Below are 11,607 nucleotides of genomic sequence, written 5' to 3' on the forward strand. Positions count from 1 at the left end.
CCAACTTGACATAACACAGATAGCAAAACTTCCACTATAAATTTTTAAAATGTGTCCTTTTTTTTAGATTATTAATATATTTCTTTGTAATGATAAGAGCCAACTGTCTGCCAGATACTGATGAAAGCATTTTACTTGTAATCCTCAAAACAATGTTTATTTCTGACATTTATATGACTGTTATAACCCATATAATCTTTTGGAAAACTTGATTTACTGATTTTATTGTTTTTGTACACTATGACTTCCTCTCTTCAGATTTTTATTTTTTCCCATATTTTTATTCATGCATTATTGTTGTACATAATGGTGGGATTTGTCGTTACATATTCATATATGCACACAATATAACAATATAATTTAGGGCTGGGGACGTGGCTCAAGCAGTAGCGCACTCGCCTGGCTTGCATGCGGCCCGGGTTCGATCCTCAGCACCACATACAAACAAAGATGTTGTGTCTGCCGAAAACTAAAAAATAAATATTAAAATTCTCTCTCTCTCTCTTTTAAAAAAAAACAATATAATTTAGCAATGTCATTCCCCAGTATTTCCCCTTTCCCTCCCCCAAAATATGTTCTTAATATATTAATGCTGCACCTTTTTACCTTTTGTGGGAGTTCTTTGTGATAATACAATTCTGAAGAAAGTACTATTACAGGAAAACAGGAGTCAAAATGGTTTTAATAGCATAAATTCCTAACAAAAACATAGTAAAGGCGTAATTACTCTTGCTTGGGATTGCTTATTTCACCTACCTAGTCTTAACAGACACTCTCATCCAGGACTTCAAAAAAATAAAACAGATTATGTTACTTAATGTGGTCTTGTTAAGTGTCAACCCATAATTTGGTCATAAATTTCAACAGGCAGGTAGGTAACACATGAAAGTCACAAATTGTTTTGTCACATCAAATTTTACCTTTGTTCTACTGAAAATAGGTCCCAACCTGCAGAATAATAAAAAAAGGAAAAAGAATCAAACTGGAAAATTTGTTTTGAGGAAAAAAATAAGCAGAAATCATTTTTAAAGTCATACTATATGACCATAAATACTAAACAATCATAGATTTGAAAAACTTGCCTGTCACCACAAAATTTAAAAACTCACTATAATTTACTAAATAAATCACAAGTCTTCAAGCCATAGTAGTGATCAACAAATTGCCAGCATCATGACTGGGTGTTAAAGCTGAGGTCCAATGATTAAGGAAGAAGGGTATTCTACAAAGGGACAACCAAAATAACTACGCAGACCTCCGGTGCTGACCCGTGGCATTTTCAATGTACTGAATAAATAGGAAATGTCAGAACTACACACATAGGAATACAAAAGGAAAAATCCAGACAAACCTGGCTATCAAATAACAATGTGACTGCTGAGTATGGAAATGATCAATTCTGAGTTACTTTCATTTAAGAGTTATCTTAGGTGTTTATACTACATTACCAGTGAAGAAAAAGGAAATGTTAACAGGATTTGAAGATTCTGAATAGAGCATGACAAAGTCTTATTAAAAATAAATAAATAAATAAATAAATAACTCCCAAAAGGCTTGATTTGGAAAAAAATAAAATAAAATGAAGAAGAAGAAATTTTAAAAGAAAGAAATTTTTAAAAAGGAATGGCTTCACCCAAGCCCCCTGCTAGGAAGGGCTTTTCTATCAAGCCATGCCATGCCAAGGTTCCAAAGCAGAAGCCACCCATCAGGCATTCCCAGACTCAGAACCATGTCACTCCAGAAACGGAGAGGCCTTGGAAATTAGATGCTTAATGTGATCCAAGGCACTCAGATCCCATTTCGACCCAGGCCATACCAGCCTGGATCCGCAGTAGCCTCCAAGGATTGCCACACTGAGTGGAACCCGTAGAGGTGGGGGGCACACCGTGGCTGACCTGGCAGTCCGCCTGCCACCTTCTTGGTAACACCCAACTCGCACCTTCCTAGACTGGGATACTGCTTAAGAACAGCCAGAAAGTTGCAAGTTACACCTTTTCCCCGTTTCCCGGGACGGGATGCGGAGGACCGCCCAGCCACCACACCCTGCGGCTCCGACCTGGCGGGGAGTTCCCGTCCGCGGAGCCGGCACCCAGGCCCACCGCCCCGCCGTCCACCGGCGTCTTCCCGAGGAGCCTGCGGAGGGCGAGGCCCGTGCTGCGGGACCACCCAAGCGACCGGACGCTGCAGGCTTACCTTGTTGAGGTGGGGGTTCCGCGTCAGCAGGTAGCCGCGCTGGTGGGTGTGGCGGCGGCGGGGGGCCGTGGGCTCCATGGCTGGCGCGGGGCTGGGCAGTGAGGTCCGGCCGGAGCGCGGTGCAGGCGGCGAGTGCTGCTGAGGCGCCGGCGCGGAATGCGGTGGCTACGGTGGCGGCCGCGCGGGGAAAGGCCTCGCGGCCGGGGGCGGGCGTGGGTGGCGAGAGGGGGTGGACGCGGCGGGAGGAGCCCGCGCGAAGCCGTGAGCCCGGCCGGGCGGCCTGCGAGAAGCGCTGAGTCATGGCAGGAGATCAGCCCAGCGGACGTGCGAGGAGGAGGAGGAGGAGAAGGAGGAAGAGCTGAGCGCTGGCGGTGCCGCAAGGACTTGGGGGCAGGTGGCCGCGGGCCGGGCAAACCCCAAGGACTCTCACCAGGGGCTCCCAGCCACCTTGTGGCCCGCGTCTGTGGGACGTCCCCAGTGCTGACCCTCCCCCCGCCCCAGGGCTCCCCTGCGACCCCGGTGGGGCAGCCCGCCAAGCCCCATCCACATTGGAAGATGGGAGGGGCACAGGGCTACTAACCAAGACCTGACCCGAAGAGTCTGCCTTTGTGTTCCTCTCTAGTCTTTGGGAAGCTCGCTCTGCAGGACCATCCTGGATACCAGCCATGCCCAGGGGCCTGAGGCAGGAGGGAATCAACCTTGACCTAGAAAGCCTAGCCTGCGTGGAACTGGGAGAAAGGGAGAACAGGAGAGCATGAGCCGACACCGTGTCAGTTTCTGTAAAGTATCCAATCGGAATTTTATTTGCTTTTAAAAGACAGGAAAAGTGTTAGGGTGCAAAGGTCCAATGAATAGTCATTTGTCTTGTGCATAATTTCCCTGTGAGTTCTAGAAGCCAGGATGTTCAAGAACCACTGCTCTCTGAATAACCATGGGGAACTCGATCTTTCAGTGCTTCAGTGTCTTTGATAAAACAAGGACATCAGGATATATGATCTTCCAGCGCTAAAATCTTGTTACTGTATTATTGATATTTATACTTGAAGGTTCAAAGACTGGAAGAGTAGTCAGGTCCAAGTCAACATAAAAGGAGAGTTTGTCTGACCATCACCAACAACAACACTGTATAATAACAGCAAACACTAAAGCTTTCTGATGCCCTGATTTTCTTTTCAGTGGATAGGATGATTAGTTTCTGCACCTTTCATCTCTACCTACTGATATTACAAAAGATAGTTTCCTGGGATTATTTGTTGGTTTTGTATTTCCATAAACTAGACACACTTCCAAACCCAGTGTCCTTGTTTGTTCTCAACTATGTTTCTTTACCTTATAAGAAAAATTTGTACAATAATTGGGTTTTGGCTATACTTACATTAAAAAGCTTTCTTGGCTTAGTTTTTGAACCTTCTAGAATCAGTTGTTTTCATAGAGAACATTTTATGGGCATCACAAAGTTCTTTAAAAACATTCCTTCCATTTAAATGACACCTTTCATTGTGAATTCTATAATCCATAAATAATTAACCCTGCATCATCTGACAAGAAGGTATGCTTTACAAAACTCACTCTCATAATTAACTGAGGCACACTGCAATTAAAAGTGCTTTGTGTGAGACGAAAACAGATTAACAGTAGGCCTGGAAGCCAGACTTAAGATGTTTAAGGAGAAACAAAAATGTTAGTACAACAGAACCTTATTATAATGAAGCTCTTATTAAATAAATTTAGATATATCACCTGTCTTCTGTTTCTGGGTTTTAATATCTACAGCTGATTTATATGGTAATCCATGAAGAATATATGGTCCGTTTCTCCAGGCCAGTATTACAAAGAGATTACAAAAACCTGCTAGTACAGATAAAGTTCACATTTTTCACTTGTATGTTTACTTTTCTTCTTAACAAATCTCCAGTCATCTTGAGTGATAAGCTAAAGGAGCCATTTTGTACATGCATATGTGTTTCAAATACTGGGAAGAATCTGTTTTCTCACATAAATATTAACTAGAATACCAAATTTTTCAATCTTTTGTGAGATTAGGTTTTGTCGCCAAAAATACATAGGAAACAAGTTGTACACAGAAAAATACTCTTTTTCTTTCATTTGCCTTGTAAGAAACTGATTGTGCAGTTATTTTGCAAATAACTGGTAATATTAAGAATAAGTGCTAGAGCTGGTCATGTTGGCAAATGCCTGTAATCGTAGCAACTGGGGAGGCTAAGGCAGGAGGATTGCAAGTCCAAGGTCAGCTTTAACAATCTAGCAAGGCCCTAAGCAACTTAGCAAAACTCTGTATCAAAATAGTAGAAAGGGTTAAGTATGTAGTTCAGTGGTAGAGTGCCTCTGGATTCAATCTCCAGTATCAAAAAATAAAAATAACTGGAACCTGAAGATGACAAACACTTGTAATCTCAGCTACTAAGGAGGCTGAGGTAGGAGGACTGCAAGTTCAAGGCCAGGCCCAACTTGGGCAATTTAGTGAGACCCTGTCTGAAAATGAAATTTTAAAAGGGCTGGAGTATAGCTTAGTGGCAGAACAGTTGCCTACCATGATGGAGGCCCTAGTTTCAATTCTTAGTACCACAAAAATAAACAAACAGATAGATAGATAAGTGGGTATCCATGCTGGAGATGTATCTCCATGGTAAAGTGCTTAGTGATCATGCCTGTTGCCCTAAATTTAATACCTAGCACTGTGGGAAAAAAGAATGGGTATACTTCACAAAATACAGAACTAGAACCTATTGGTTTTTGTTGCACAGTTGAGAATTTATCAAAAAACAGATTTTTCATTGGCAAACTACAGCAATATAGCCACCTTAATGTTTATAGCAGCACAATTCACAATAGCTAAATTATGGTATTAACTCAGGTGCTCAACAATAGATAAATCAATTAAAAATTGTAGTATATATATACAATGGAGTACTAAGCCATAAATAAGAATGAAATCATGATATTTGCTGGTAAATGGATGGAAATTGAAAATATCATGCTAAGTGAAATAAGCCAAACTCAGAAACTCAAAGGTCAAATGTTTTCTCTCATATGCAGAAGCTACAGTAAAATAAAGGAAAGAGGGAGGGAAGAATAGGATATCATAAAGATAAAGGGAAGATCAGTAATGTAGAATAAGGAGATTGAGAGGCAGGGTGGAAGGATGGGAAAGGGCAAGCAACTTAGTGAGATCCGTCTCAAAATAAAATGTGCTGGGAGATGTAGCTCAGTTGTAAAGTACCCCTGGTTCAATCTCCACTACAAAAAAAAAAAAAATCTTTTTCACAAAGTCCCATTTGACAACATGATACATATAATAAAACTATAAATAAGTAAGACTACATGTTAAACAAAACTTCTGGAGCAGATGTCCAAATAAGTATTATACTTTAAAATAGGCCAAATTGATTGAAGAATTTTGCACAAATTTCTAACACTGCTGCCATTATTTGAGTATTTTTCAGTTCCTTTTTTGGAATTACTTCTTTTTCACTCTTGGTAAACACTGTAAGAGTATTATATTTGTGTCAAATCTACAGGTAGCAGGAATTAGGACTTCAACACAACCTTCTGGAGGATAGTTGAATTCATAACAAGTGTGAAGTCTGGAATCAGGCTGACTAGCTCTGTGACTTTGGGAATCTTATTCTCTTTGGGCCTCAGCTTCCTGTTTGAAAAATGGGGATAATAATAGTACCTGCATTTTAAAGTTGCTAGGGGAGTCAAATCAGGTGATATTTGTGTATTTATTCAGTAAATATTTACTGATTACCTATGATATGCCAACCCCTGATCTAGGCCCTAAAATAACAGGAATAATAGATGTTCCTTGACATCTAGAAATTCTATCCTATTGAGACAATAAATAATCTATAACTATATCTTACATGACTCAATATACGCAAAGCACTTAGAATAGTGCCTATCAGATAGTAAGCACTCAGAAGATGTTATTCTTTTCCTTCAAGACCTAGTTCCTCAGGTCAGTGAAAATTTTGTGGAAAATTGAAAAAAAAAAAAAGATATAGTTCCACAAGTCTAGAGCTATAGCTCAGTGATAGAACTCTTGTCTAGCAACCAAACCCTAAGTTCTATCCTAGCACCAGAAAAAAAAAAAGTGTAAAATACAAGATGTAGTTCATCTTATGAAGCCATCTGCCATTCTCTCACATAGTTATTTATCACTTAATTTATTCAAAAGCTTATTGAACACTTACCATATGGTAAACCACAGTCATAGGTCTATGGAAAGAAACATCCAATACACAAGTAAAGAAGTAGATAATTACAAAATCTGAACTGTGAAAGAAATCAGTGTGCACTTCAGCCATCAGCAACATGGAAACTAATTTCTAAATATTTATAATGTTTTTAAATTGTATTTTTCATGATTATTGGCATGCTTTGAATCTAACTAATTAAAAATATCTCTGAAAGACAGGAGTATTTTTTTTTTCAGGTAAAACCACAGGATAGTATCAATAATGCTTTATTTACATGTTTAAACCTTTGTCCCCCAATGGAGATATTCCTAGAAATATTCTGTCAACATTGAAAGGGAAAACACTTGTTTAGACAAGTAATAATTGATATATGTGTCAAAGACACATTAAAATAGTTTAAAATACAGACTCTAGAATCAGACTTCCTAGACTCCAGTTTTGTCACTTTCAACTTGAGTGCCTCTGTCTACTTAGTTCTGGCCCAGGTTTTCTCATGTAGTTGCTGTTAAAGAGTTGTTGGCACACACCTACCTATAATGCCCAGCTACTCAGGAACTGAGTCCAGGAATTCAGGCCAGCTTGGGAACTAGCCAGATACTTTCTAAATAAATAAATAAATAATATCTGGGATTGAAAAAAGGGGTAACTGGCTAGACTAGCTGGAGTTGTCCAGTCACCACATACCCTGCCCCATCTCACTCTCTCACTCTCCCTCAGTGCATGTGTGTTTCACTCTCTGGTTTCTATCTCTTTTCATATACTCTAAGGACTCTCCATGTATAGTCTTTCATTATGTGCTAGTGCAGTTTCCTCCTAGCATGCCAACCTCAGGACAAACTCTTTACATGGCACCTGCAGGCTTCCAGAGCAAAATAATCCAGGGGATGGGGTAGAAAGTACTTGTTCCTTTAGATGACCTAGCCTTGGAAGTCACATGTTGTCCCTTTTCCCTTACTGACTTGATCTAAATTGTCACAAAAGCCTGTCTCAGTGAAAGAAGTATCAGAGTCCCACTGAGAGAAGAGCTTGAGTTATGGAGAATCTGTTGCAGCCATTTGGAATACACAGTCTTGAAACAGAAATGTGAAGCGATCTATTTAACTGCTTGCTCCCATCACTTTTATATCACTAACTTATCTGAAGTATGTGGTGGGTGGCACACTTGACATAGACAGATTACTGACACTAATATAAAATGTGCATGAGTAAACAAGTCTAAAAAGACTTACTCCAGAAAAGTATTGTAAAGAATATCAATATACCTTATATACAAACAGAGATATGAAAAATTGTGTTATATATGTGTATTAAGAATTGTAACACAAAAAGAGTACGTGTATAATGGCATAATTTGGCATGAACATATATACAGTTATGAAAAATTGCGCTGTATATGTGTAATGAGGAGTGTAATGCATTCCACTATTGTCGTGTATTTTAAAAATAAATAAATAAATAGAATATGTGTCAGCTGGGCGAGGTGGTGTATGCCTATAATCCCAGCATCTAGGGATACTGAGACAGGAAGATCACAAGTTCAAAACCAGCCTCAGCAATGTATCAAGGCCCTAAGCAACTAAGTGAGACCCTGTCTCTACATAAAAAATTAAAAGGTCTGGGGATGTAGCTCAGTGATAAAGCACCCCTAGGTTCAATCCCTGGTACAAAAAAAAGGAGAGAGAGCATGTATAATTCAGTTTAGATCAGGCTTAAAACCTTATTACATCTTTAATGTGTCAGCTGTTAGAACTGATGGCAATTCTTAGTATAAAGAGATTTCAAAGTACCTTTCATTTTCAATGTGACTTAATAATTTCCTTTAATAATTTGAAATCAGCACATTCCTAGAAAAATATGTTAGTGTTCCACCAAAAGATTGAATTATGCATAATACATCATTCTTCAATGTATCTTAACTAGGAGATTACTAAAGCAGACTAGTTGCACAGAATGCTAGTGAGAAACAGTGAAAGAATTACATATTTGAAACAAAAGACATTTGAACCTGTTGGAACTATGTAGTTGGGGGCATGGTGGCTCATTCCTGTAATCCCAGCTGCTCAGCAGGAAGAGGACCATGAGTTCCAAGCCAGCCTCAGTAACTTAGGCCCTAAGCAACTTAGCAAAACCCCATCTCTAAATAAAATTCATAAAAAAGGGCTGGGGATGTGGCTTAGTGGTTAAGTGACCCTGGGTTCAATATCCAGTACAAAAAAAAAAAAAGAATATTGTATTAAAAATATGACTAGACCCTGAATAATTAACGAGTAGCAAACTTTTATTCGGAAAATAATATGCTCCAAGACTGTTCATAGTGTGGTTTATTGTGTAGATCCTTAATGTGTAAAGTTTGTATAAAGAATATATTCTACTTTTATATTCAAGAACAGAACACTTTTAAAATTTTGGAACATACTCAGGGAAAGGATATAATCAAAACAGTACTCTAATGCTGTGCATGCTGGTACACACCTGTGGTAGCAGCTCTACTCAGGAGACTAAGTCACAAGGATCACTTAAAACAAGGAGTTCAAGACCAGCCTGAGCAACATAGTAAGAGCCCTTTCCCAAAATAAATAAGTAAGTAAGTAAACAAACAAATAAATAAATTCTATAAAATTTAAGAGATTACAATTTTTTCTCTTTTGTTCTGAAAATAATTTGAGATCATGATTCAGCATTATAGTTCAATAGACTCCTGCAGTATGGATACTTTAAAACCTCTGACTGTTTGCCAGTGGGCATGAAACCCAACCACATACTGCGACTCTGAGATGGGGAGGATAAGTTTCATAATACCTTACTCTGCCAAACACCTGTGCAGATCCACCCTGCTCTTCTTACTTTGAAATAACCAGATTAAATAAACAAAAAAGGATCTAAAGTTAAAAATACTTTGCATAAATTTTAACCCTTTTCATGACAATATAGATCAGATTTCTCATTTAAGCACCCACTCACCTAAATAACAGGTTATTGTATAATTTAATTAACAAATGATTTTTAATTACAACATGATGCTAACAGTAATCTTTAAATAATACATTCTGTGGCTTTTTACTTCACAGTATCTACCTATTTTGAAAATACATTAGAGAAAATGCACATTAAAGATGATTTATTTTCAAGTGTAGTTTTTAGACACAAAAAAATAATGGTTTAAAAAACTTATATAGATTTCTCCTTGGAATAAGTAACTAATTGTTGCTTTAAAATTGAAATTTGCCTTCTTATTTCAAATAGATATTATAAAATAATAAATCAAAACACTGCATAAAGTAAAAAATTAGCCTTATCAAGTTGTTTTATTTAATCTGAATAATCTTAAAAGATGGAATATTCTTTGTTTTGGAAGTTAACTCAGAACACATGGGCTTTGTTAGTTCAAAGTGCATGAGCAATAACTAGTGATTAGCATCTACTGACCTGCCAGAAATATAAGTAAACCAGTATTAAACACCAACTATCAATCTGCAGTGTCACCAGAAACTTGGCCTTTTAAATCCAGTTCTAAGCAGAAGCTCCTAACATAATGGCAGAGCTCCAGACCTTCTGGTGTATGGGCGAGGGAGAATATGTGCATGAAACGCTGTACTTAGGAGAGTTATACAAGAGATTCATTCATGACAGATGAAGAGACCTGAGAGAAGGCACGTAGGCCAGAGTAGAATTTTGGAGTCTTAAAATAAATTTTGTCATAATGAAAGCAGCAGGACTAAACTGTTCTCTGAAAGACATGTTTCAATTTCTGAAGGGAATTTGGGAAATCTCTGGGCAGAAATGGGAAAAAGACATATAGATTTGGTAAGAAAGTTATTAAGTTTCTCTGGGAATTTGAAAGTAAGTAGGCTTTGAGTATTAGTTTTTCACAGAAATCTATTTAGTTATTCAAGACTTCCAAAGTGGACTGGAGCTTATATTGATATTGGATTCTCTATATGCAATTATTTACTTTCAAGCTGTTTATATTTGGGTTTGGAGACAAGCATCCCTTGCTGGAACCATGTGCAAACAAATTCAAGTAGACAGCTAACACTTGTCCTGGGTTCACCCCACCCCCATAATCCTACCCCATCGGTGATTCGTCATCTGTGGCTAGTGGTACAGAAAAGCAGGTTCCCCAGTGCATTTCCTTCTCCTTTCACTATGGAAGTTGCTCTATCTTATAGTTAAATTGAGCTGTGGAGAGACCTAAGATCATTATATCCCCACTATGACCTTAGTGTGGTGCAAAACAAGGGCAAGGCAAGAATTAAGTTTTATGAGGTGAGCCAGATCTCTACAAAAAGACATTAAAGAATCTCCATGCACTCTGTCTTCATTCCTTACCATTCCTTTATTCATAAAGTCTACTAAACACACACACACACACACACACCCATAAACAAATATTCTACATGCTAGTTATTTCAAAACCAGTAATTATTGTTGTGAATCTAAATATAAAATTATTTTATCATCATAATTGTAAGGATTTTTCCCAGTTATCACCTTTTTCCTCATTTAATTCATTTAATGAAATCAACTGTCAGTTTTAATAAGAAATTGCTAATACTTCTCCCCATGCAACCTATTAAAATGAAATAGAGTGGAATGCTACAAAGAAAACCTTAGGCAGAAAAAAAGCATTGTTAGAGAACCAAGAGATCAGATAATTTTTTCAAATTGAGGCAACTAAATCTTGGTGAGTGTGGTTTTGCTGGAAATATGCTACTCTGACAAAGAAATACTACTGTTTAACTGACATGTACCTTGAAGGCTATTGTAGTAACCCCTAAAATGTCAGTTTTCCTGGCAGTAGATAAAATAGGGTCTTGATGTATTAGTTATCCACTAATGTGTAAAAATGAACACATGTCTCAGTGACCTAAAATAATGACTTTTTTTCCCTTTTTTGTACTTTTTTGAATAATTTGTTTATTGATTGATAGATAATTTGGTGGTATCAGGAATTGGACCCAGAACCTCATGTGTACTACCTCTGAACTATTGGCCTAATAACAATATTTTTCTTTCAGTTTTTGTGGGTAAGGAATCCAGAGGCATCTTTGCTGGATACCCTGGCTCAGAGACTCTCTTAAGGCTGAAGTCAAGGTCATAACAAGGGCTGCCTCATCTCAAGACTTGGTAAGAGAGGGTCAGATTCCAAGCTCTCCCTTATGGATATTGTCAGGATTCAGTTACCTCACCA

At 38.2% G+C, this 11,607-nt stretch overlaps 1 protein-coding gene and 1 long non-coding RNA gene across 4 annotated transcripts in view; one reads left to right on the forward strand and one right to left on the reverse strand.

Moving 5' to 3' along the window:
* Window positions 1-2,789, reverse strand: part of Me1 (malic enzyme 1) — a 156,297-nt gene extending 153,508 nt beyond the window's left edge. The window contains exons 1-2 of one of the 3 annotated variants that reach the window (XM_048803025.1): window positions 2,774-2,789; window positions 2,194-2,485 (exon numbers count right to left, since the gene is read on the reverse strand). In XM_048803025.1, coding sequence (XP_048658982.1) covers window positions 2,194-2,271 — 78 coding nt within the window. In that variant the 5' untranslated portion in view covers window positions 2,272-2,485; window positions 2,774-2,789. Of the gene's footprint in view, window positions 1-920; window positions 949-2,193; window positions 2,663-2,773 lie in introns of those variants that run through there. The other 2 variants (XM_048803078.1, XM_015499056.2) reach the window with 2 other exon arrangements.
* LOC125616942 lies at window positions 1,381-3,937 on the forward strand. The gene is made up of 2 exons (XR_007347739.1): window positions 1,381-2,202; window positions 2,816-3,937. It is a non-coding gene; the product is annotated as an uncharacterized LOC125616942 (long non-coding RNA).
* Window positions 3,938-11,607: the final 7,670 nt, after the last annotated feature.

Source organism: Marmota marmota, unplaced genomic scaffold (genome assembly GCF_001458135.2).
Source record: "Marmota marmota marmota unplaced genomic scaffold, marMar, whole genome shotgun sequence".
NCBI classification, from domain to species: domain Eukaryota; kingdom Metazoa; phylum Chordata; class Mammalia; order Rodentia; family Sciuridae; genus Marmota; species Marmota marmota.